Genomic DNA, 26,533 nt, shown 5'->3' on the forward strand with positions numbered 1-26,533 from the left:
ATGACTGTGCTGTCTTGCAGGAGTTGTCAGCTCATGAGGGCCATGGATATCTCCAGGGAGAGCTGTGGGGAGACCGAAATCACCTCCTGTGCTGCTGAGCTGGGCTGGGCTCCTGAGACACAGGGAGCTGATATAAGTGGGCAGTGCTGCAGAGAGACAGCTGTGCCCAGGAGCAGCTCCTCAGCAGCACACAGCAGGGCTGGGGCCATGACCATCAGGAGATGGGAAGGAGAGAAGGAAGAAAGTTTAGATGTTGTGTGACACAATAGCAAGCTGAGAGCTCACTGGAGGTGCATTTCTCACTATCCTTGACAAGGTAAGTCTTTGCTCCAGGCAATTGCTCTGATTTTCCTTGAGAGATCACTAACTCTGGGACATCCCATTGGATATCTGGCTGAAGGTGCTCCATGTTTCTTTACTGTGGAGAAAGACCAGCTCCAGGTGAGGGCTTCTGTGCTGCAGTGTCAGAGCACAGCCCTGAGGGCTGTGTGGCCCAGGACGGCTGCAGGCTGTGCAGCCAGGGGTGCAGCCGGGTGCCCAGGGCTGTGGTGCAGAGCAGGGTCCCTGCTGTGCCCCAGGGGCTGTGTGCCGGGGCAGGGACTCTGCCGCCTGCCAGGCTCAGCACTCAGCCTGCCCAGGGAGCTGCCCAGGGCGCTGCAGGGAGACGTATGGGGGGAAGGAGCCCCCCAGCACGGCAGGGGCCTTCTGCTGCCACAGCTGCTGCCTGGGGCAGGGGGATCACAGATACACTGCAACCCAAAATCTTTCCAAGAGCACTTTGCACGAAGAGAGACAAGGCAGGGATTTTCCTTTTCCTATACTTAGAGAGGGGTAAAGGATTGGAGGTTTAAATCTAAAAGGGGCTGTCGACTTTGAACACATCTCTGAGACTCCCAAACCGTTCTTTTCCCAATCTTTTTTTTTTTTTTTTTTTTTTTTAACATTTCCTTAGAATGTGCGTTCCGCCTCTCCTCTCTCGAAGGATAGAAGCAGTTGAAATTACCGTGGTTTCTGCAGACAAGAATAATGTACTTATCCATCAAACAGGCAGCTTTTTCTAACAGAAATTCAAGTGCACAGAGGTTGGGGTTGTGGACTTTAAGAGCAGTTGGGGTAAAGAGATGAGACATGGAAGCAGATGAAAATATCCAGGGAGATGGGATAAAATTAGAAAATGAGAAGAAGGCAAAAGCTCCATAAGCTTCTTACACTTCTGGATTGCTGAGCTTCATGAAATTAATTTCAAGTAATGGGGCTAATGAACATTGTCCTAAAAGAAAGAAAAGGTTTTATAGCATAGCAGGAGGTGTGACTGTGAGAACTGCCTTGTCATTATCTCCTGCACTCTGAACAGGACTCCATGTCCAGGAACCACAGATGCCCAACAGCAGCTCCATCAGCGAGTTCCTCCTCCTGGCGTTGGCAGACACGCGGCAGCTGCAGCTCCTGCACTTCTGGCTCTTGCTGGGCATCTACCTGGCTGCCCTCCTGGGCAACGGCCTCATCAGCACAGCCGTAGCCTGCGACCACCGCCTGCGCACCCCCATGTACTTCTTCCTCCTCAACCTCGCCCTCCTCGACCTGGGCTGCATCTCCACCACTCTCCCCAAAGCCATGGCCAATGCCCTCTGGCACACCAGGGCCATCTCCTACGCAGGATGTGCTGCACAGGTCTTTTTCTTTTTCTTTTTGTTCTCAGCAGAATATTCCCTACTCACCATCATGTCCTATGACCGCTACGTTGCCATCTGCAAGCCCCTGCACTACGGGACCCTGCTGGGCAGCAGAGCTTGTGCCACCATGGCAGCAGCTGCCTGGGGCACCGGGGTTCTCAATGCTGTGTTGCAAACTGCCAATACATTTTCCCTGCCTCTGTGCCAAGGCAATGCTGTGGATCAGTTCTTCTGTGAAATCCCCCACATCCTCAAGCTCTCCTGCTCAAAATCCTATCTCAGGGATGTTGGGTTTCTCCTTTTCAGTATCTGTTTAGCCTTTGGGTGTTTTGTCTTCATTGTTGTGTCCTATGTGCAGATCTTCAGGGCTGTGCTGAGGATGCCCTCTGAGCAGAGACGACACAAAGCCTTCTCCACGTGCCTCCCTCACCTGGCCGTGCTCTGCCTGTTTCTCAGCACGGGCTTTTTTGTCTACATGAAGCCCCCCTCTCTTTCTTCCCCATTCCTAGATCTGACAGTGGCACTTCTGTACTCTGTGGTTCCTCCAACACTGAACCCTATTATCTACAGCTTGAGGAACCAGGACATCAAGCATGCCCTCAACCAATTGTTGCAATATGCACAATTCCAGCTTCCATAAAGTGCCCATCTTCCTCACATGATTCCCAGTCATTGCTCTTCCTATTTTATATGTCTTTGATTTTTTTGTGTGTTTGTGTGATACAGTAATCTGTAAAAAAATGTTGCAATTCATTCCACTTCTTATTTCCCATCTACTTTCTATTTTCTCCTGCCAAGAGCTCACGTTAATATGGAACCAGGTTCCCTGAATAGGTTAAAAGACACTAAAAAAGCTTGCAACAACTACTTTTCCTTTGCTCTTCTCTCTTCCTGCCTGCCTGGATCTGGATCTGGGGGAGGTACAGCCACGGACAGCAGCACAACACGCTCTTTTCATTCCTGCTCTCTTTACACTGCTCTCAAGTCCTTGCATTTGTGCAGACCTGAAGGTCTTGTGTGTCTCACCACAGCCCTGTTGTCTCTACAGCAGCACTCCGGGGCTGCAGTCAGTAGGCGGCAATATGAAGCGCTGTGTCAGAGCTGGTCTCCTTACTGCAGCGCCATAACAAGAGGGGCTCTTCTGAGAACCAGAGAACTGGAGGCCTCTTCCAAAGGAATGGTGCAAAGAATATACCACCGGAGGTGCTCCCTGAGAAGACCTTGACATCTTCTGGTGTTCACTGAGTGACGGGGACAGTTTCAGAGTCCCAAGGTGATCTGTTACGGACTCAGGGCAGTGCTGTGTTTTGACATGGAAGGTGGCTCAGCACCACACGGTTGTTTGCTCACTGCTGTTGTCTCAACTCTAGGAGCCCCACATTGGGCACAAAAATGACTCTGGTGGTTTAACCCGCTGGGTGGCTCAGCACCACATAGTGCTTTGTGCACTGTCCCCTTTCCCAGTGGGATGGGGAAGAGAATTTGGCTGTACAACTCGTGGGCTGCAATAAAGCTATTTGCTATGAGAGATCAAAGGAAAGGGAAATACTTATGACCTATACATATATATGTCTCACTGGTGTGTCAGAGGGAAGGGTGCCAGGGCAATACCCCCACAGAAGTGGTGAACCCCCTGTCCTGTCACAGTCGGACAGAGCTGAGAGAGGAGGAGGGTTGGAAGAGTATCCCAGCTCAGCATCATTGGTGCACCCCCTGCCTGCCAATCCCACTAACCCAGGTCCCAATAAGCAACAGGTTTGAATGCTGGAAATTGAAGGGGACATGAGTGGGGAGTCTGCCTAGGAGGGAGCCTAGGCTGAGGCAGTCACCCCCATGCCTTGAGGCTGCCTCTGTCAGGAAAGGCAGGAGGGGAATTGTAGTGGGTGATTCCCTTTTCTGGGGCATGGAGGGCTCCATTTGCAGGCCCGACCAGACCTGTAGGGAGGTGTGCTGCCTCCCTGGGGCCCACATCAGGGACATCGCCAGAAAAGTCCCGGGTCTGGTTTGCTTCTCTGATTACTGCCCGTTACTGATAGTTCATATAGGCAGTGATGAAATTGCTCAGGGAAGCCTGCAAGCTATCAAAAAGGACGTCAGGGGTTTAGGGTGAGTGGTTGAAGGAGTGGGTGTTTATGTGTTATTTTCCTCTCTCCTTCTTCTGGGGTGGTGAGGGATATGGAGTGGTCCAGGAAATCGCAGGCTTTGAATAAGAGGCTGGAAGGTTGGTGCTGCCACAGGAATTTGGGGTTCTTTGACCATGGGTCAGTTAGCTTGGCACCTGGCCTGATGACTGCTGACGGGTCTCACCCCTCTCTGAAGGGAAAGCGGATCCTAGCCCAGGAGCTGGCAGGGGTCATTGAGGGAGCTTAAAACTGGTTGTGATGGGGAATGGGAATAATATGATTCTTACATTTTACTACATTAAGTGTTTACTCACACTTTACTCTGCATCTTACTCACACTTTACTCTGGGTTTAACTCATACTTACTTTGGTTTTAACTCACTACGTTACTCAAGCTTTATTCTTTCTTTTCTCCATGTGAGAAACTGCACACTGCACAACGGGGGTACTCACACTCTAGTCCGGGTGTACGCACACATTACTTTGGGGTTTTACTCACACTTTACTGAAGGCTTACTCAAACATTACACCAGGCTTACTCACACTTTATGTTTACTCATGCTTTACTCTGAGTTTACTCATGCTTTACTTCATGGTTTACTTATACTTTGTGGAGTGGTTACTCACTTTTTGCTCAGGATGTACTCACAAGTGTACTCCAAGTTTACTCACACTTACTTCAGGTTCACTCATACTTTATGCTGGCTTTTACTCAGCCTTTACTCTGGGTTTACTTACACTCTACTCCAGATGTTCTCATATTTTACTTCGGATTTACTTCACGGTATACTCCAGGCTTACTCACACCTTACTTCAAGTTTACTTGCACTTTACTTTGGATTTACTCACACATTATTTTGGGTTACCTCACACTTTACACCAGTTTGTTCTTACTTTTTTCTGGGTGCACTCACATTTTACTCAGTGTGTTCCCACACCTTACTCCAGCTTTTACTGACACTCGACTCCAGGTTCACACCTAATTTACTCCGGGTTCACTCACACTTGTCTCCAGTTTTACTCACAATTTACTCCGTATGTGCCCACACCTTACTCGTGGTTTTACTTGCAATTAACTCCGGGCTTTACTCACAGTTTACTCAAGGTTTACTCACACTTTACTCCTGGTTTACTCACACTTTGCTCCTGGTTTTGCTCACACTTAACACCAGGGTTACACACACTTCACTTTGGGTTTACTCTTATGCTGGAGATGGAGAGGTCAGCTCAGCCTTGCTGAATGCTGACTCTCTGATAATGAGGCTCTGGAAAGGAGACAGAAGCTCTGAATAAACAGGGGGTGTTTTGTACCAAGCCATAAGATAAGCTCTCTGCTGATTAGGAAGACTTGTTATGGGATTTGATTGCTTTCTAGCCAATGCATTGTTAGTGGAAATGTACTGAATATGTGTGTTAGAATATAAAAGGCTTGCTTTAGAAAGTAGATAGAGACAGCATCATGATCATCATCGTCACAGCAATAAGGAAATCTTCTTGGCATGAGATCCCTGTGTCGTGCTTTAGTCACAATTTGCATCGGGTTTACATACACTTTTATTTTATTTTATTTTATTTTTATTATTATTATTTTTTTACTTACACTTTAGTTCCCAGTTTACTCACTTTTTCTTTTCCTGGGTTTTACTCATACTCTTCTAAGGTTGTACTCCCACCTTACTCTGTGTTTTCCTAACACTTTACTTTGGGTCTACTCACACTTTACTTTGAGTTTACTCACACTTCTATCTGGGTTTGCTCCCACTTTTCTCCAGGTTTGCTCACACTCTACTGCAGGAGTACTCACATCTTACTCCAGGTTTTTCTCACCCTTCTCTCCAGGTTTACTCACATGGTGTTTTGGGTTTTGCTCACACTTTACTCCAAGTTTACTCAGACTATTCTCCAGCTTTTACTCACCCTTTACTCCAGGTTAACTTCAGTGAAGTACATAAGTAAAAAGTTATGGGCTTTCATGGGTTGCTGAATTGGCAGCTGCAGGTCTGACCTTGCTAAGCCAGGTTCTTGCAGCTGATAACAGATGCTTTTCTACAGACTTAGACAATTAGTGCAGACAGCGGTAATCTAGTTTTTTTCCAAATCACATCGTTAGCTATCCTATCTCTGAAATGCAAGGTAGCAGGCTTGGACCGTAAAACCACAAATTAATGAAGAAGCAGCAGATTGATGAATGGAGTTGTGTCCAATGAGAGGACCAACCAGAGCTAGCCAAGTGTCCTCCATCCTGACCCAAGCCCAAGAAAATAACATGATGACCTTCATTGGAAAGACCACTGAGAGATACACATGTGTGAAAGAGCATGTGTAAAAGAGAGGGGAGGGGGGATGTCAATAATTCTGGGGACTCATTGTAATAAACCAACCTTTTCTTGCACATCAAATGCAGATGTTAGCAGCTTCCTCTTTAAGTAGGTGCCTTTCTTGCTCTCCAGAATGCAGGCTAGGTGGCAATATCCCCTCTGCAACCAGCATGTGTGCAGTATTGATTAAACATAGCTGCGTTATAACTACTCTCTGCTTGTAGAGTTTGATTTCCACATGTCAGTTCTGTCCCTCAGTTTGGCACATGTCAGCCCTCCTCGAGAGCGTCCGGAGCTGCCCTAGTGCTGAGCAACGGGCCTCAAGGCTGGGCTGGGGTCTGGAGCTGATCCCAATGGTGAGCAAGGGAAGTGCAGGCAGGGAAAGGCCGAGAGCCTCCATGCCTCATGTGCCTCTGCTGGAAGCCACGAGGATTCTTGGGTTCCAGGAATTCCTGGGTTCCAAAGCCCATGGGCCCTCAGTGCGCAGGGACACTGCTCTCCCCCCATCCACCCAGCCCGTGATGCCATCATAGAAGGCTACCAGGTTGCTCAAGCACTATTACCTCTTGGTGAACCCATGCTGACTCCTCCTCATATCCTTCTTCTCTTCCAATTGCTTGGAGATGGCATCCACAATAGGCTGTTCCATCACCTTCCTAGGGACAGAGGTGAGACTGACTCGCCTGGAGTTTCCCACATCCTCCTTCTTGCCCTTTCTGAAGACCGGAGTGACATTGGCTATCCTCCAGTCTTCGGGCACCTCTCCTGTTCTCCAAGGCCTGTCAAAGATGACAGAGAGTGGTTCAGCAGTCACCTCTGCCAGCTCCCTCAGCACACGTGGATGCATCCCATCTGGACCCATGGATGTGTGCACACTGATCCCACCCAGACACTTCTGCACCATCCGCTCCTCAACCAGAGGGAGGATCTGATGTGTTATAGATAAGTATACGCACAGATATGTTGAGGCGAGGTCACCTGTGCAAGCAGAACTCAACACCCTGTAACAATCGTGGCTAGATGGTGTTTCAGAGGTTATTTCAGTCTCTGGAGGTGACAGACCCGCAGCAGGAACAAGGCTGGCAAAGCACCTTGGAAGACACTCTTTCTGTAGTAGCCAATAGGACAGCCTTGAGTTCAGGGCTGAGCTCTGTACCTTTAGGAATGCAGCTCATGGTCATTCCCCTGTCTGTGGTAAGCCAGCAGAAGGCACCGGCTGGGCAGGTGGATTGAGAGATCCCTTCTGCCTGAGAAGCTGATTGCCTGCATACAGAAAGAGGCCTTGGGTCCTTGTTTTCACATCCCTTGCCCATAAGCACATGATGAGCACATAACTTGGACATGTCTTCCTGAAAGGTGTGCATCAGGCTTGTGACTTGAAAGGTCATGGTGAGATTTCATCTGTGTGGTGTGCTGTCAGGCCAAGAGAAGCTGATGAGTTGGTACACTGCCTGGAGGGTAGATTGTGAGATGATGGCACTTTCCGTCTACCGGAACCGGTGGAAGACATTTGATACGGCCCTGTATGAGACCCTTCTCTCTGAAGAGAGAGGCATGAGGCATGAGTTGATGGATGGACCACTCACTGAATGTGGAATTGGATGGATGGTCACAGCCCGAGTTGTGGACAACAGCTCAGTGGCTGTTTGGAGAGAACAGTATTTTTCAGGGATTTTCAAGTGGTACTGGTGCTATGTAATCTCTTTGTTGCTGTCTTGGACAGCGCTGTTGAGTGCACCTTCAGCAAGTTTGTGGGTGACACCAATTTCTGTGATGTGGTCAACACAGTAAAGATAAGGGGTGCCACCCAGGGGGACCGTGACAAGATACAGAGGTGGGTCTGTGAGAACCTCATCAAGATCAACAAGGCCATGTGCAAGGATGTTCACATGAATACATGGGTCAGAGCAATGCCATGCACAAGTGCAAGCTGACTACAGAAGGACAATGCCCTCCCTCACTCTGATGGGCACCCCTCTGTTGATGCAGCCCAGGGTACAGTTGGCCTCACAGGCTGCAAGCATTCCTGTTAAGGTTTCCTTCTCCCAGGACCTCTAAGACCTTCCCCGCAAGGCTCCTCACAAGTAGGAGCTCTCGCAGTCTGTACTCATACCCGCGATTGTTCCAACACAAGTGCAAAACCTTGCACCTGATCTTGTTGAACCTCATGGTGTTTCTTTGGGCCCACTTCTCAAGCCTGTCCAGGTCCCTCTGGATGGCACCCCTTCATTCTGTCGTGCCAACTTCTCCACGCAGCTCGGTGTCACCAGCAGACGTAATGAGGGTGCACACTATCTCATCATCCATGCCACTGATAGACGTTGAAGAGCTCTGGTCCCAAGGCTGACCTCTGGGGACACCACTTGTGATGGTGGAGCCCATTTCCCAGAGACCCATTTGGAAAATGTCATTTGGTAACAGTCCTTTGGCTGCGACCTTCCAACCAATTTCTTATCCCGTGAACAAACCACCCTTCAAATCCATCTCACCTACTTCTCTATAGAGATAAGGATGTGATGTGGACCATGCCAAAGGCCTTTCAGAAGTCCAAGTAGATTTTTGTACTGGTCTGTGTTACCAATGCACTGTCAAAGCGTCCACATTATCATTCTGACCATAAAGAACTGCAAAATTTAATGAAGCTTTGGGAAAATACTGATTTTCCATTTAGATCCTGAAAATATTGAGCTAAACAAAACACAGTAAAACCATGGACAAAGGTTGTGTTACAGTAAAATTAATCTTCTAACTGCATAAACAAGGAAATTGTTCATTAGATGTTTTTTTTTTGCTTACAGCTGGCACCTGGTGGATAAGTGTGTTTCTGTAACACAGCAACCTTCACTTCGGTATCCAGAGATCTCTTCTTGGAATGAGCTGGAGTTCAGCAATGACCAAAGCATTCAGAAGTGAATCATTACCCGAGCTGCAGTGACACAACAGACTGGGTGTGACAGCAAGAACAAGAACTACAGACTGGTAAAGAGGGGTAATTTAGGGAGTTATAGATAAATAATAGGAAAGGAGGTCAGGAGATGAGACAACAAAACTGAAGTACAAACATAGGAAATCACTTCAGTTACAGTAAATAGGTGAGGAATAAGAGGGATGTGAAATCTTAACTGACTCTGAGCTGATTTCTGTGTTGGAACTCTTTCAAATTACATAAAATATTAGATAAATGCATTGTGGGTTAGGTGTAGTTCCAAGTAATATACTGAGGTGAAAGTGGTGCTGTATTCAAAGCTGTTCCCAAGTGTGCAGAAAAACCTGCATTTGATGCGCAGCCATTAACACACACCTTTTGTTGTCAGTGGGTTTTACACAAGGAAAGAATAAAGTGCTTTTTGCCTCAACCCAGGAATTGGTTAACTGTGTTTTCTCCCCCATCCTGTTGAGGAGGGGCAGTGACAGAGCAGCATAGGGGGCACCTGGGAGCTGGGCAAGGTGAGCACAGCACAGCCGGGCGCTGAGTTCCAGGGTGATTTTGGGGTCCCAGCCCTGCAGCACAGTGTCTCCGTGTGACTTCCTTCTGCAGGACAGCCTAGCCATGCTGCCCCACAGGCAGCTAGACTGCTAAGATTTAGGACGAGAATACCCTAATATAACACATTGGTTCTTCGCCTAATACACTGATACCTTCCAATAATCCAGCCTATATAATCTCCACGGTGCCTGCTGGCATCTCATTTGCTTGCAGATACAGAGATGGAACACAGAGGCTGTGGGAGTCAGCACTGACCCAGGATCATACGGGCTTCAGGAGAAAGAGAGCAGGGTGATATCTCAGTAGAAGTGGTCAGAAGCCAAACACATGTATAAGACCGTGATAACCATTAATGATAATTACACACACACGTGTATGTGAATAGAAAAGGAAAACGTAACTATTAACATAAATAAAGACAAATTATTAAGAGTAAGAAACATAATACAGGGCTGTTATGAGACAGACTGTGAGTCATTTGCAGAGACAGATAAGAAGTTTATCCCTGCTGAAATGTGACTAGGGCATCATTTTCCTCAGAGCATCCCTGAGCTCCTGGTTCCTCATGCTGTAGATGAGGGGATTCAGTGTTGGAGGAACCACCGAGTAGAGAAATGACACCAGCAGGTTCAGAGATGGGGAGAAGAGGGAGGGGGGTTTCAGATATGCCAAAAAGTCAGTGCTGACAAACAGGGAGACCACGGCCAGGTGGGGGAGGCACATGGAGAAGGCTTTGTGCCGTCCCTGCTCAGAGGGCATCCTCAGCACGGCCCTGAAGATCTGCACGTAGGACACAACAATGAAGACAAAACACCCAAGTACAACAACGACACTAGTCACAATAAGCCCAACTTCCCTGAGATAAGATTCTGAGCAGGAGAGCTTGAGGATGTGGGGGATTTCACAGAAGAACTGATCCACAGCATTGCCTTGGCACAGAGGCAGGGAAAATGTATTGGCAGTGTGCAGCAGGGAATAGAAAAACCCAGTGACCCAGGCAGCTGCTGCCATGGTGGCACAAGCTCTGCTGCCCAGCAGGGTCCCGTCGTGCAGGGGCTTGCAGATGGCAACGTAGCGGTCATAGGACATGATGGTTAGAAGGGAATATTCTGCCAAGATGAAGAAGAGAAAGAAAAAGACCTGTGCAGCACATCCTGCATAGGAGATGGCCCTGGTGTCCCAGAGGGCATTGGCCATGGCTTTGGGGAGAGTGGTGGAGATGCAGCCCAGGTCGAGGAGGGCGAGGTTGAGGAGGAAGAAGTACATGGGGGTGTGCAGGCGGTGGTCGCAGGCTACGGCTGTGCTGATGAGGCCGTTGCCCAGGAGGGCAGCCAGGTAGATGCCCAGCAAGAGCCAGAAGTGCAGGAGCTGCAGCTGCCGCGTGTCTGCCAGCGCCAGGAGGAGGAACTCACTGATGGAGCTGCTGTTGGCCATCTGGTACTTCTGGGCACCAGGACCTGTCCAAGGAGTACAAAGGTTCAAGTCAGAGATGTCTGTGTGGAAAATGTTCATTCAGTCACAATGATGTGAGCTACATCCCATGATGCTGAGTTTGCCTGGAGGGCTTCTGCACTTTTTCTCTCAAGGAAGCAGTCTTGTCCCCGTAGATACAGGGAAATGTGGTGTTTGTGTGAGGGCAAGTTTTCTTTACAAAATGGGTCAGATGAAGTAACTTCTAATAGAGAGGTGCTTGTAAGCATCTGTGAGCTCAAAGCCAGAAATATGTGGGTCATAAAAATAAATTTGAGTGAAATTTTTTCTCTTCTCCCTCCTCTCGCTCAGTGTGTCCACGGAGTGTTTGCTGAATTGAGAAATTCTGAGTGCTTCTGGTGCTCTCAGTATGACTGCCTATGAGACCCGAGAGGCAAAGGGATTCACAGCTGCTTGGTGCAGAGTAAGTGGAGATGGTTGGGCATGTTTCTAATTGCTCTGAGCTTGACAAGTTAGAAGATGGAGAATGATTGCACCCCCATAACACTGTGAAAAGAAGTCAGACTCTGATGTCAGCAAAGGAATCAACTGCTCATCACTAAATAGTCAGCATTTCTCAACGTACTTCAGCAATGCCTTATCACCATACAACATGCAAACAACACCTAATATTCATTTCACCAACCTCACAGCATTTCCTTGCATGTAGAATCTCTCTGCTGTTGACAGCCCCTTTTAGATTTCTGCCTCCAGTCCTTTTCCCTTCCCTAAGATTAGAAAGAAGACAATCCCTGCCTTGCCTCTCCTCATACAGAGTGCCCTTGGAAACATTCTGGGGTGCAGTGTAGCTGTGATCCCCCTGCCCCAGGCAGCATTTGTGGCAGCAGAAGGCCCCTGCCCTGCCCTGCCGGGGGGCTCCCTCCCCCCACACGTCTCCCCACAGCGCCCTGGGCAGCTCCCCGGGCAGGCTGAGTGCTGAGCCTGGCAGGCGGCAGAGTCCCTGCCCCGGCACACAGCCCCTGGGGCACAGCAGGGACCCTGCTCTGCACCACAGCCCTGGGCACCCGGCTGCACCCCCGGCTGCACAGCCTGCAGCTGTCCTGGGACACGCAGCCCTCAGGGCTGTGCTCTGACAATGAAGCACGGAAGCCCTCCGCTGGAGCAGCTCTTTCTCCACAGTAAAGAAACATGGAGCACCTTCAGCCAGATATCCAATGGGATGTCCCAGAGTTAGTGATCCCTCCAGAAAAATCAGAGCAATTGCCTAGAGCGAAAGACTTACCTTGTCAAGAATAGTGAGAAATGCACCTCCAGTGAGCTCTCAGCCTGCTATTGTGCCACACAGCCTGTAAGCTCTCTTCCTTCTTTCCTCCCTATCTCCGGATGGTCATGGCCCCAGCCCTGCTGTGTGGTGCTCAGGAGCTGCTCCTGGGCACAGCTGTCTCTCTGTAGCACTGCCCACTTCTATCAGCTTCCCTGTGTCCCAGGAGCCCGGCCCAGCTCAGCAGCAGAGGAGGTGATTTCCCACAGCTCTCCCTGGAGATATCCATGGCCCTCCTGTGCTGACAGCTCCGGCAAGGCAGCACAGTCATCACTGCAGAATGCACTTCAAAGTCAGATCCACTAATCAACACGTCCACTGGATTCCAGAAGCACGTTTTTTTCGTACCAAAAGAAGTTTTACCGTGAGGGAAGCAAAAACCAAATCTGGAAACCACTGCTCATGACCTGTAACAAAAATGACAAACAGAGAAGGACAGGGAGGAGATTATTTCCCCTGTTCTGAGCACTGGTAGAGCTGAGGCTGTGTAGGCATATCATTACAGAATCACAGAAAGCCTGAGATTGGAGGGGATTTTAAACAGCACCTAGTTCCAAGCCCCCAGCCATGAGCAGGACTGCCAACCACAGATCAGGCAGCCCAGGATCCCATCCATCCTGACCTTGAATGCCTCCAGGGATGGCGCACACAGAATATCTTTGGGCAACCTGTTCCACTTCTCTTGAGTAGAAAATTTCTTCCTAAAAGCTGAACTAAATCTCCCCTCTGTACTTTAAAGCCATTTCCATTTGTCTTATTACTGTCACACCATCTCATCCTAGCCCTAGTTTTCGGCATCTCATCCGCTGATGGAAAACCTGGGACTGAAATGGGATCAGTTCCCCAGAGGTCCATGGGAGCCGGGAGTCCTCTTAGTTGAATTCAAATGTGTACAATGAGGTGTCTGTGTGTGAGCCCCTCATCTGACTCCTTGGTCTTTATTCAACAGGGACTGCATTGCTCACACAAAGACGCTCAGTGATGCCCAAGGTGCCTGTGGTGATCCTAGTTGTGTGCTGGTGCTTGTAAAGTGGGTTGGAAAATCTCTGAGACAGACACCTCCTTCCTGAGCATCAACTGAGGGCCAGAAGGGAGGTATTCTTGGCCATCCTAAATGCCACCACAGCCCTGTGCTCAGGGCACCCAGTGTGCCTTTTGCACCTGTCCCCATGGAGCATGTCGTGTTATTTCGCTGACCAAATGGATGAGCTCACAAAAGAAGAGTCAGATCTTCTTCTCTGCTCCATCTTTGGCATACTCTGGAGTTCAAATTACCAAATGCATTACAAAATCTTTGGCACATCTACATTCTTTCACTGATGACACCTTACTTTGCTCTGGGCTCTCATTTGAATGGCATCAGAAGAAGCCTAGGGTCATGCCAGTTCCCATTTCAGAGGAATCTCACAGACGTTGTTCCCGTTTGAAAGAAGAAGAAGAAAGATTAAATTAGCAGTTACGGATGTGCCATTCCCACTCCAGTTCTTGGTAAAATTATGGAGAAAATGTTACTGGGAATCAGTGAAAAACACCTGAAGGACAATTCTGTCATTGGTCACAGCCAACACGAGTTCATGAAGGGAAGGTCCTATTTAACTTGATGTCCTTTCAGTAAGAAGTCACCCATCTAATTGACAAAAGGAAGCCAAATGATGTTAACTATTAGGATTTGGGTAGAACTTTGAATACTGTTCCTCACAGTATCCTTCAGGATAAGATTTCCTGCAAAACCACTAGACATAAACATAATATGATGCGTGAGCATTTGGCCAATGAGACGGGCCCAAAGGATTACAGTGAACGTGTTCCATCAGGCAGGGGGACGGTCACTAGCAGGGTTCCCCAGGGCTCCATTTAGGGCCACTTCTCCTTAAAGTTTTCATCAGTGACTTGCATGTAGGACCAGAGGATGTTCTGAGGAAGTTTGCTGATGATACCAAATTGGGAGGTGCTGTTGCCTCCACTGAGGGTGGAGAGTGCTTGCAGAGAGATGTGGACAAGTTAGAGAACTGGGCATGCAGCAACCACATGAAGTATAACAAGAACAAGGGACTGATTCCGCATCTGGGTAGGGTCAACCCTGGACACACACACTGACTGGGGATGGGACACTGTCTTGCTATCAGGGATGTGGGGGTCCTGGTTGAGCGAAGGTCATTGTCCCTCTCTGCTCTGCACTGCCGCAGCCTCACCTGGAGCACTGGGTGAACTTCTGGGCATCACAGAACATAAAGGACATAAAACTATGGGAGTGTGCCCAAAGCAGATCACTGGACGAGGACCCCAAGGAAAGGAGTTACAGCACCAAGATTGCAGGAGTTCAAGAAGCATTCAGACAACACTCTCACTGATATGGTCAGCTATTTGGGTGGTTGCGTGGAGGCAGAAGTTGGACTTGATAATCCTTGTGTGTCCTTTCCAGCACAGGATAGTCTAGGATTCTATGATAGTGGGTACAAGCATGATGATGTTGGAGTCACTATGCTGTCGCAGTGGATAGGAGCTTACTGACACCTGAGTCACTGTGTTGTCTCGGTGGTGTAGAGAGCAGTGATGTCAGAATTACTGAGTTGTGGCAGTGGTCAGGATTACAGTGTTGTCAGAGTCACAGCACTGTGAATTAAGGGGAGAAAATCTCAGTGAGTTCAGCACCACTGCATTATATCACAGCTGATACGAGCGCAGAGGTGTTGCAGTCAGTCAGGAGCTCTGCATGTGGGTGAGCATCAAACATGGCATCCCCAGAACCAAACACTCCCAGTGAAGAAATGGAGTGTCCAGCTAGGCCTCAGAGATCTGAAGTTCCAAGTTCTATTGTCACTGACTATTTGTTCAGACTGGGCCCTTCTCACATCCCACAGTCTGGGATGAGATACACTGCCCATGTGGGACTTGGGCCTCATGGCATCCTTGCGCCCCATGCAGAGCCTGGGAGCTGCTGTCCACTTGTCTTTCATTTGACCTCACACCAACACCCATCTCAGGATGCCCCAGGAAGGGCCCTGAGCCAGCATGAGGGACAGGATCTCCCTGCCAAGGGTCAGCCCTGATCAGGGCTTGGCCTTTCTGCTTCATAACACAAAGGAGGCTTTTCTCAGCATCACAGCCACCATCCCAGTGCCTTTGCTTGCCTGTAACCATGGCTTCCAATTATCTGCTCTAACAAGTCCCTGGGGAAGCTTGCTTGTTAGTGGCCCTCAGTGGGGCCCATTAATACTCCAAGAAACTTCTCTGTTCCTTCTGACTTGGTCTTCTTGAGCACTTCATGCCATCTTCTCCCTGCTCTGGAGGTTGATGGACTCAGCAGCAAATGCCCCCATGGGCACATTACAGCCTAAGGAGCCCTCCTGTGCCTTGTGCCTTCCTGTCATCTTCTTCAGGTGTTCAGAACTTACACAACAAAATGAAAAGTTATCTGGAGAAAGCTTAAAGAGCAAGAGTCAGATGGGCATTTAAGAAGACTCCGTATTTATTTATTTATTTATTTATGGTTGTGTTTAAACAAGAATTTAAAGCAGCACTTGGCAGTTGATACTGACCCAGGATGTCCCCTAATGAGCTTTGCTCTCTCACTGACGTGGACAAATGTCCTCCTCAACTTCCCCACCCCATTTCTACTCCCACTGGCCCCATGGGACTGACATCACTTTTCCTCACATCACTCTTCTCCTCTGCAGACACCCGCTCACTGTTAAACCTCCTTTGCACCAACTCCCACTGCCTTTCCTCAGAGAACCAGCTGCACGTGGGCAAGGAATGATTTCTCTTTTTTTGCCAATAAACAGGAGGAAACGTGATGCAATTGAAAGAACAGTAAAACAGGGTGATCAACTGCATGCCTTCTCCAAGCTGCATCTAACAAGGTTTGTGTTTCACAAGGAATACTTGTAAAAGAAATGAGTTAGACAGGGATAGGAAGGAATAGATATAATCACAGTTAAGAAGTGGACAAGAGAGTCCATCAGACTTTGGAGAGATGGAGCAGGTTCCTATAATCTCCCTGAAGGTCACCAATCAGCCAGGTAGTTGGCAGGTATTTGAGTGAGCCATGTGTAATGGATGGGAAATGTGGAGAGCAGTGGGAAGAGCGTCTGTGTCCAGATGGCCTGCTGAAAACATGCCCTTCAACATGGTCATTAATTTAGGAGAGCTGGAGACACCTGGAGGATGAGGGACATGAAATGCGCAGCAGGGTAGAGCAGCGGTGGACGCTGGGCATTAGTCACAGGGCATTGGCACTGGCACCGCTGTCTGTGTCCCTGTACCTGAAGATATCTGTCGTGTAAACACAGTTCAGGAAAGCACTGTCCATTCTCTACAATAAATTATAATTATAGGAATTACTTAAAATTGCCTCAAAGTCTGGTGTTACAATTTAAAAAGAAAAAGAACTTATCAGTATTTCTGAACTTGAGAAGTGCGTTAACACATTTTTGCTCATTTCTATCTTTGTCTTCGAACTTTGCTTCAGTTTTATTGACAAGAAAATCTTTCAGACTTACAGCTTCAACAAGAAAAGGAGATCCATTTGTGTCTTGCACAGAGCCTTGAGTACCCCTCAGAATTTCCCTGCCCAGAACCTTCTGTGACAGCTCTCAGTCTTTGCACTGACAGAGTCACACTGTGGTTCTGATTTGTCTTCGTGCTCTCAGTCCTTGTTTTCGATGGTCACATGCAGCACAGGACGCTTCATGCTCTGGAAACATCTGCTCTCTTCCCATCAGCAATAGGCCATGAGCACATGGGATCACATGATGACCCAGGCTGGTACGGAACCTGGGGGATGTCTGCAGTCCAACCCAGGACAAAGAGGGACAGACCAAGTTGTTCAGCATTTGCACCTGATGCATTTTGAAAACCTCCATGGGCAGAGACTGCAGAGCCTCACTGGGTGACCTGACATCAGACATTTGGAACGCACTCCAAACATTCCTAAGATCATGATGTGGGGCATGGAGCAAGTGTGGAACAGGAATCACAAAGAAATAGTGGGTGACACATCCCTGCAGATGTTGAAGATGCCGAGGGCCCCAGGCATCCAGATCTACCGCGTGACAGCTCTGCCCACAGCAAGGGAGTTGGAATTAGATGGTCTTTAAGGCCATTTCCAAGCCAGGCCCTTCAAGGATTCTGTGATTCCTGTCACTCAGGATCCTGTTTGCTTAGGTATTCCCTGATCACGTCCTCTTTCACCAAGGGCACATCTGCCTTCCACCAACATTTCCCACCTGTCTCTGACACGTAGGATTCCGAGAAGCCCAGTCCAACTAATAAACAGTGAGGTGAGGAAGGAAAGGACCAAGGACTCAGAGCAGGAGCTCACATGCTGGCAGCTCACTGTGCACATCTGATCTGATCCAGAGAAATCCCAGCTGCTGTGGGTCCAACAGGGAGCTGAATCCCATTTCAGCCCCAGGGTTTCCATCTAGTGATGAGATGCCTGTAGTGCTTCAGCTGAATCAGTGCCTTGCACAGGGGAACTCCACCCCTCCCTGTCCTTCTCTGTGTGCCCTTTTGGTTACAGCATACACGCTCTGGTAGGACTAACCATATGTCTATAATTGGTCAGTGTCTTCTGGACATCTGGTGGTTAATGCAGCAGATTTCAAAGTACAGTCATGATGCTGTTGTCTTTCAGGAGCTGTTGGCCATGGAGACCCAGGGACATCTCAGGGGAGATGAGTGGGGAGGAAAAAATGACATCCTCTGCTGCTGAGCTTGGCTGTGCTCCTGGGACACAGGGAGCTCCTACAAGGGGGCATATCTGCACAGAGACAGCTGTGCCTAGGAGCAGATCCTCTGTACAGCACAAAAGTACAGGGGACATGATCTGCAGGTGGCATGAAGTTATAAGGAAAATGAGCGTGAGCAGGCTGTGAGCTCACTGGAGGAGGACTGTTCACAGCTCTTGACGAGGTAAGTCTCTGGCTGCAGGCAGTGCAGCCGCTTTTAATAGAGGGATCACTAAATTAGAGACAATACATAGCAGTCTGAAGACACACCATGTTTCCTAGTCATGGAGATAGATGTGCTTCAACTGATGGTTTCCATGCTGCAGCATCAGAGCACAGCCTTGATGACTGCATGTCCCAGGATGGCTGCAGGCTGTGCAGCCGGAGGTGCAGCCGGGTGCCCAGGGCTGTGGTGCAGAGCAGGGTCCCTGCTGTGCCCCAGGGGCTGTGTGCCGGGGCAGGGACTCTGCCGCCTGCCAGGCTCAGCACTCAGCCTGCCAGATGCTATATGAAGGAAATGCTCTGAGGTTGGTGAAATGAATTTTTAGGTGTCGCTTGCCAGATTTGTGGTGATAAGACCTTGCTCAGGACCCCTGAGAAAGGGTGAGCATTCCGGGATGGGCAGTGGTTTTCTCTGCTCTCAGCAGGGTCTGCATTCTTTTCAAGGTAACATGGGAGGGCATTCTCCCTTTGAACAGTTGCATGTTCAGAGTGTTTGGAAACAAGCCCATACAGCTCCCCTTACCCTGCACTAAGCAGCAGTGAATCCCTTTGCCCCACATCTCTCACTACCATTCACAATGTGTGTGGCAGAACAGCTCAGGATTTCTGACTTAAAAACTTCCTGGCCGTGGTGAGTGGGACCAGTCTGTGCAGGATAAAACAACATCATTAAAGCTTTTCTTTTCAACCTCCATGTTTCTGGCACTGGTAATGCAGATGCTGACAAGCACTTCTGCATTAGAAGTGATTTCATCTGACAAATTCTGAACAGAACATCACCACAGCACCACCACGTTCCCATGTACACAAAGGGACAAAGCAGCTTCCTTGAGACAAAAAGCGCAGAGGTGCTCATGGCAAAACCAACTGCATGAAATGTAGCTCACATCACTGACAACAATGAACATTACCCACATGGAATGCCTCATCACTAACTTTCCTACTTCTTGGACAGGTTCTTGTGCCCACAGGTCCTGGTGCCCAGAAGCACCAGATGCCCAACAGCAGCTCCATCAGCGAGTTCCTCCTCCTGGCGTTGGCAGACACGCGGCAGCTGCAGCTCCTGCACTTCTGGCTCTTGCTGGGCATCTACCTGGCTGCCCTCCTGGGCAACGGCCTCATCAGCACAGCCGTAGCCTGCGACCACCGCCTGCACACCCCCATGTACGTCTTCCTCCTCAACCTCGCCCTCCTCGACCTGGGCTGCATCTCCACCACTCTCCCCAAAGCCATGGCCAATGCCCTCTGGCACACCAGGGCCATCTCCTACGCAGGATGTGCCACACAGGTCTTTTTCTTTTTGTTTTTGTTTTCAACAGAATATTATCTTCTCACTATCATGTCCTATGACCGCTACGCCACCATCTGCAAGCCCCTGCACTACGGGACCCTGCTGGGCAGCAGAGCTTGTGCCACCATGGCAGCAGCTGCCTGGGGCGCTGGGGTCCTTAATTCCGTGCTGCACACTGCCAATACATTTTCCCTGCCTCTGTGCCATGGCAATGCTGTGGATCAGTTCTTCTGTGAAATCCCCCAGATCCTCAAGCTCTCCTGCTCACAGTCCTACCTCAAGGAAATTTCACTTCTTGTATTTAGTATAACTTTAGTATCTGGGTGCTTTGCTTTCATTCTTTTCTCCTATGTGCAGATCTTCAGGGCCGTGCTGAGGATGCCCTCTGTGCAGGGTCGGCACAAAGCCTTCTCCACGTGCCTCCCTCACCTGGCTGTGCTCTCTCTCTTTGTCAGCAGTTCCACATTTGCCTACCTGAAGCCCCCATCACTTTCCTCCCCATCCCTGGACCTGGTGGTGGCAGTGTTATACACGGTGGTACCTCCAGTCATGAACCCCATCATCTACAGCATGAGGAACCAGGAGATCAAGCAAGCTCTCAGGACACTGTTTGGACATATATTGCTTCAGCACCACTAAAATGGAAAAGCTCAGACTGCCTTTATTTCATCTTTTTTGCCCTCACTCCTGCTTTGTTGTTCCTATGGTAGTTTTAATTCCAATAAAGCAATACTGTTCATCACATTTCTTCTTTGTTTTCTACCTTTGTCTTCTGTCTGGCAATCCTAATGGACAAAAGTAACCCAGCTCTTTGAATCAATAAAGAAATCATCAGAATATCATTAATCTCAGCTCCCACCTCCTCTGGATCCCAGAGAGCAGCCCTGTACGCAGGAGGGGTGCAGGAACCAAGAGCCCAACTGCCACACGGAGCTGCAGCCCTGCTGTCTGTGGGGCTGCCCCTCACCGCCCGGTGGCCGCTCCCTCTCTGCTGCCTTTCAGTTGCGCTGCTGCTGCTTCCCTGGAGCCACGGCCATGGGCAGCAGCAGGACGGGGTCTTTTCAGTGCAGCCCTCTTTGCAGCACCACACTGTTGTCCTTCTCCTGGCAGTTGTGTCAGCCCTCAGGTCCTGTGTTACGTAGCAGACCAAGGAGAAACGCTTTGCCTGAGGTGTACCTGGAATTGTCTCAAAGGCTTGGAAGAGCATTGCCATGTCAACAGACGGAAGCCTGGAGACTTGGGGGAGGAGAATCTTGTGAAAAATGAGATGGCCTTGCTCTGTCCAAAACATTCTGATTGTGCTATAAGAGATTCTGACTGCAAACTTGTTTTTGATGGACTTGTTTATGGCCAACTCACTCACAGCCCGGGATGACATACCTGTAAATCTGTGTGAGAAACACGCTCAAGGTCAACAGTTTCTAATCAGGCCAAGATCTCTGTGAAGAGCAGTTTATTCATTAGTGCAGTAATGGGCGCACACCCCCGACTGACAAGGGAGAAATTGCACAACTAGTCAGTGAAATCCATCCCATTGTATACCCTGGGTCCGACACAGGTAAAGCCTCTCCTGGCACTCATTGGTTGAGGGTCTCAGGCTCTCAACCTTCCTATCCTGGTGCTACCTGACATTTCCATACAGTGTCTGTTACCAACCCCTTGTTTTTTAGGTGTGTTCTGTACTTTGTATGGCAATAGGAGGACAATATTATCGACAGTCTGCCCACTAGTTCTGTCCTGTTCCGGACTCTCCCCTGCCCTATATAACTACCTTACCTAGTATTGCCTGTGCCAATTCTACCCAGGTCCGAACGCCCCAGTCTCAACCTTGCTCTGTTCAGCAGCTTTCTTTGTGACTGGAAATTTCCACTGCAAAAACACCATCTACCTCTCAAAAGGTTTTACTCACCATTTACTTCATGACACTTTACACCAGGTTTATTCACACCTTACTTCAGGATGTACTCACACTTTATTCCTGGTTTACTCAGACTTTGATTCAAGTTTATTCACAGTTTACTCCATGTTTACTCTTACTTTTCTCTTGGTTTTACTCACTCCAGGTGTATTCTCACCTTGCTTCATGTTTTACTTACACTTTACTCCAAAATTACTCACACTTTACTCCAGGTTTACTCACACTTCTGTGATTAGTCACACTTTTCTCTGTCTTCTTCTCAGTCTTTTCTCTGGGTTAATCAAACTCACACTTTGGGTTCATTCATGCATTACTCAAGCTTTCTTCTTAGCTTTTTCCAGGTATTACACACACTGCTCAACTGGTGTACTCACACTCTGTTCCAGGTGTGGACTCACAAATTCTGTCAGGTTTTACTCACACTTTACTCTGGGTTTACTCACACACTGTGCAGGTTGCAGTCACACTCTAGTCCAGCTGTACTCACACCTTACTCCGGGTTTTACTCACACTTCACTGATGGTTTACTCACACATTATAGAAGGTTTACTCACACTTTACTTTATGTTTACTCACACTTTACTCTGTGTTTTCTCACACCTTACTTCTTGTTTACTTATACTTTTTGGAATGTTTACTCACACTTTCCTCAGGTCAACTCACTTTATACTTAGTGTTTTACTCTCCCTCTATTCCAGCTTTACTCACATTTTACTCCAGGTTTACCCAAACTTTATTTCCGATTTTACTCAAACATTATTTTTGGTTTCTTCACACTTTACTCTGGGTTTACTCTTTCTTTTCTCTGGGTTCACTCACATTTTACTCTTGTTTTTTTTTTTTTTTTTTTTTTTTTTTTTTTTTTTCCCTACTGCTTATTTAGGTTCTTACTCACACTTGACTCCAGGTTCACTCACACTTGACTCCAGTTTTACACAGTTTATTCTGTGGGTGCCCATACATTACTCAGCATTTTACTTGACAATTACTCCATGTTTTACTCACACTTTATTCATGTTTTACTCACACATTACTCTAGGTTTACTCTTACGTTTCTCCTGGTTTTGCTAACACTTTATACTGGGTTTGCACACACGTTACTCTGGTTTTGGTCACTACTATACTTTGGGTGTACTCACACTTTACTGTGTATTTTACACAGACTGTATTCCATGTTTATTAACACTTTACTCTATGTTTACTACCACTTTACTTCTAGTTTACTCACACTTTTCTTCAGGTTTACTCAGAGATTACAGTGGGTTTTGTCAGAGATTACTCCGGGTTTACTCTTTTCTCCTGCTTTTGCTCACACTTTACTTTGGTTTCACTCACATGTTGCATTGGTATTATTCAAACTTTTCCCTGGCTTTTACTCACCATTTTCTCCAGGTTTATTCACTCTTTACTTCCAGCTTACTCAAAGTTTACTCTGGGTTTTTCTCACATTATACCAAAGTTTTACTCATATTTCACTCCATCTTTACTCTCTCTTTACTCAGGGTTTGCACACACTTTATTCCACATTTTATCTCACTTAAATCTGTGTCTTCCCATACTTAACTCCAAGTCTCCCCGCACTTTACTCTTGATCTACTCACACTTTGCCACATTTAGACTTGCTCTACACCAGGTGTACTTATACCTTTCTCTGGGTTTTACTCACACTTTAGTCTGAGTTTACTCTCACCTTGCTTTGGGTTTATGCACACTTCAACAGACTTTACTCATACTCTTCTAAGGGTGTACTCACAGCTTAGTCTGGGTCTTACTCACACTTCACTTCAGGTCTACACACACAGTTCACTCTTGGTTTAGTCACACACTGCACCAGGTGTGCTCAGACTTTACTCTGAGTTTATTCACACTTTTCTCTGGGTTTACTCACACTTTACTCTGAGTTTATTCACACTTTTCTACAGCATTTACTCACCCTTTATTTCAGGTTTACTTGACCTTGCTAAGCCAGGTTCTCGCTGCCGATAGCCGATGCTCTTCTACAGACTTAGACAGAGCAGACAGTGGGTTTACCATTTTCCCAAATAACATCATTATCTATCTGTAGTAGAATTCCAGGGTCACAGCCTGAACCAGTGGGTGGGCTACATGGGTGTGTGGGTGCCTGGAGCAGGGAGCGTGGTCTGGAGCCACCCCTTCTGCCTCTGCAATACTTCCTGTGCAGTCTGTCTCTGTGCGGGTCCCCCTTTTGCCCCTGCCCTGCTCTCCAGCGACGTGATGTTACAAACAGGGGAGGGTCACATTCTTCAGCTTGTCCCTCTCTCCACACTGTTACCAGGAGGGGCGAGTCAATTCCTTTCTGATATCTTTTCCTCCAGTGCCTGTTTCTCAAATACAGGCTCTGTCATTGCCTTCACTTGTTCTACAGTATCCTATCTCTGGACTGCAAGGTAGCAGGCTCCAACCGTAAAAACACAAATTAACAAAGAAGCAGTGGGTTACTGAATGGAGTTCTGGCCAATGAGACAACCAACCAGAGCCAGCCAAGTGTCCTCCATCCTGACCCAAGCCCAAGAAAATAACACGATTACCTTCATCAGAAAGACGACTGAGAGATATGCATGTGTAAAAGAGCATGTGTAAAAGACTTGGGCTGGACGGAGAGGAGAGGAGGGGGAATGTCAATAATTTTAGGGACTCATAGTAATAAACCAGCCTTTTCTTGGACATCTAATGCATATGTTTGCAGCTTGCTCTTTAAGTATGTGCCTTACTTGCCCTCTGGTATGCAGGTTCGGAGGCATTATCCCCTCTGCATCCGGTGTCAGTCCAGCGCTGATTAAGCCTACCTGTGTTATAACTACTCTGTGGCTGTAGAGTTTGATTTCCACACATCAGTTCCATTCCTCAGTTCAGTGCTCATCAGCCCTACTTGGGAGCACCCGGTCCAGGCACCTTTCCATCAAGCTGAAGAGATCACCCCTCATGGTGAGGGGATGTCACAGTCCCTAGTCCAAGGTCCCGGCCCCGGGCTGCTTCCCCACCATGCTCTAATCACTGCCCACGTGGTCTCAGTGCACAGAGCGCAGCACCTCGGGGCACAGCAGAAAGAGGCAGCCGGCAGGGGCACCCTGGAGCTGCCCTAGCGCTGAGCAATGGGCCACAAGGCAGGGATAGATATGTTGAGGTGAGGTCACTTGTGCAAGCAGAACTCACCACCTTGGAACAAACGTGACTAGATGGTGTTTCGGAGGTTATTTCTGTCTCTGGAGGTGACAGACCTGCAGCAGGAACAAGGCTAGCAAAGGGCTTTGGAAGTCATTCTTTCTGTAGTAGTCAATAGGACAGCCTTGAATTCAGGGCTGAGGTCTGTAACTTTAGGAATGCAGCTCATGGTCATTCCCATGTCTCTGGTAAGCTAGCAGAAGGCATAAAGAACAAGAGGAATAAGAAATCCTAACAAACTGTGGGAAAAGTCAGTGTTGGAAATGATACAGATTCTATAAAGTATTAGTCAAAACCACAGTGGATTAGGTCTAGGTTCATTTAGTATACTAAAGTGAAAGGGACACTGAGTTCAATAGCTGTTTCAAAGTGTGCGTTATAATATATTAATATTAATATTAATATTATGCAGAAAAACCTGCATTATATTTGCAACCACTAATGCACAAAATCTGTTGTCATTAGGTTATAAGCAAGGAAAGTATAAAGTGCTTTTTCCTCAACCCAGGAATTGTTTAACTGTGTTTTCTCCCGTCCTGTTGAGAGGCAGTGACAGAGCAGCATGGAGGGCACCTGGGAGCCAGGCAAGGTGAGCACAGCACAGCTGGACACTGAGTTCCAGGGTGATTTTGGGGTCCAAGTCCTACAGCATGAGGGTCCATGTACATTCCCTCCTGCAGGACAGCCCAGCCCCACTGACCCACAGGCAGCCCCTGGCAGCTCTGTGCAGGCACTGTGTGGGGCAGCATGCCCCCAGCACAGCCCTGACAGCCCACACTGCCCTTCTGCTCCCTCACCAGCTGGACCCTGCCCGGTCCCAATGTGTCCCACACAGCTCACAGCCAGCCCTGCCCCAGGTTCTGTTGGGCTCTGGGCCTTGATAAGGACCAGGCCGGACTGCCCATTCCCCAGTGCAGGTACTGAGCCCAGTAGAAATGTGGAGTGGTCCCATTTCAGCCCTCAGCAGATTTTGGTGAAAAGTGCTGCTGGGAACCACTGGTCTGAGGTCTGGGGCTGGTGGTAGCTTCCTTGAGCAGTGTCTCCTTTCTGTTCATGCAACAAGAAGCTTTGTTGGATCTGTGCCCTGATGGACCCTGCTACTCCCTCACAGGCATGGGGTGGTCTTCAGGGCCCCAGGATCTCCACTGACTGCACCCTTCTTCTGCAGGCCCACAAGGGCTGCAGCCCTGCAGAGCACCCAGAAGAGGTCTCATCCTATGTATGATGACAAGCAGACCCTGGTGCTCCAGCTGTCCCCAGCACCCACACAGTCTTGTCCAAGGGTGGTGTTTGGGGAAGTGCCAAAGTCACAACGGGGACTGAGGAACAGCCACAAGGTCATAGCGCTCCTGGTCATACGAGCATCTGCAGGGAAATGTCATGCCCAGCTCAGCTCCCATCACTATCCATCCCTCCTCTGACCTCCATGGCCATTCCTGGGTGGCTCTGTGCTGGCCGTGCTGATCAGGGTGGGCTGCAGACCCAGGTGAATGAGGCCGAGTGCTGCTAAATGCCTCCCTGGGAGTCTGTGGGTGTGCAAAACGAATGGAATGATAAGAGAACATTTCCAAAAGCACTTGGAATGTTCAGGTACAGCAAGAATGACTTCCATTCCCTGCACCATTACATCCCCACTGCCGCAGTGAAGTCTGCAGACACCTCATTTCCCTGCAGATACAGAGACACTACACAGAGGGTACAAGAGTCAGCTTTGATCCAAATCAGATATGGGCTCCAGGAGGAAGAGAGCAGGTTGATGCTTCAGCAGACATGGAATGAATCAAAATATTACTGTAACAGCATAAGAACCATTAATAAACATAAAACAACAGCA

General features: G+C 48.4%; 2 protein-coding genes across 2 annotated transcripts; both read left to right on the forward strand.

The window, feature by feature from the left end:
- Window positions 1–1,758: 1,758 nt before the first annotated feature.
- On the forward strand, window positions 1,759–2,313 carry LOC121108039 (olfactory receptor 14A16-like; the record flags this gene model as incomplete). Its single annotated transcript, XM_040654699.1, has 1 exon — window positions 1,759–2,313. A coding segment is annotated over one exon (555 nt), but the record flags the coding sequence as incomplete, so codon positions are not given.
- A 5,274-nt stretch (window positions 2,314–7,587) lies between these two features.
- LOC777499 (olfactory receptor 14J1-like) lies at window positions 7,588–20,237 on the forward strand. Its single transcript, XM_040654700.1, has 2 exons — window positions 7,588–7,796; window positions 19,679–20,237. The coding sequence occupies exons 1-2, from the start codon at window positions 7,588–7,590 to the stop codon at window positions 20,235–20,237; spliced, it is 768 nt and encodes a 255-aa protein (XP_040510634.1).
- Window positions 20,238–26,533: the final 6,296 nt, after the last annotated feature.

Source organism: Gallus gallus, chromosome 33, assembly GCF_016699485.2.
Source record: "Gallus gallus isolate bGalGal1 chromosome 33, bGalGal1.mat.broiler.GRCg7b, whole genome shotgun sequence".
NCBI classification, from domain to species: Eukaryota; Metazoa; Chordata; class Aves; order Galliformes; family Phasianidae; genus Gallus; species Gallus gallus.

Excerpts from the sequence above, each read along its gene's own strand:
- LOC777499 (XM_040654700.1), top strand. The coding sequence starts at position 7,588 with ATGGCACTTTCCGTCTACCGGAACCGGTGGAAGACATTTGATACGGCC. Across the intron at positions 7,797-19,678 it reads TTTTCAGGGATTTTCAAGTG|GCCCCTGCACTACGGGACCC; the intron begins GTACTGGTGCTA and ends CACCATCTGCAA.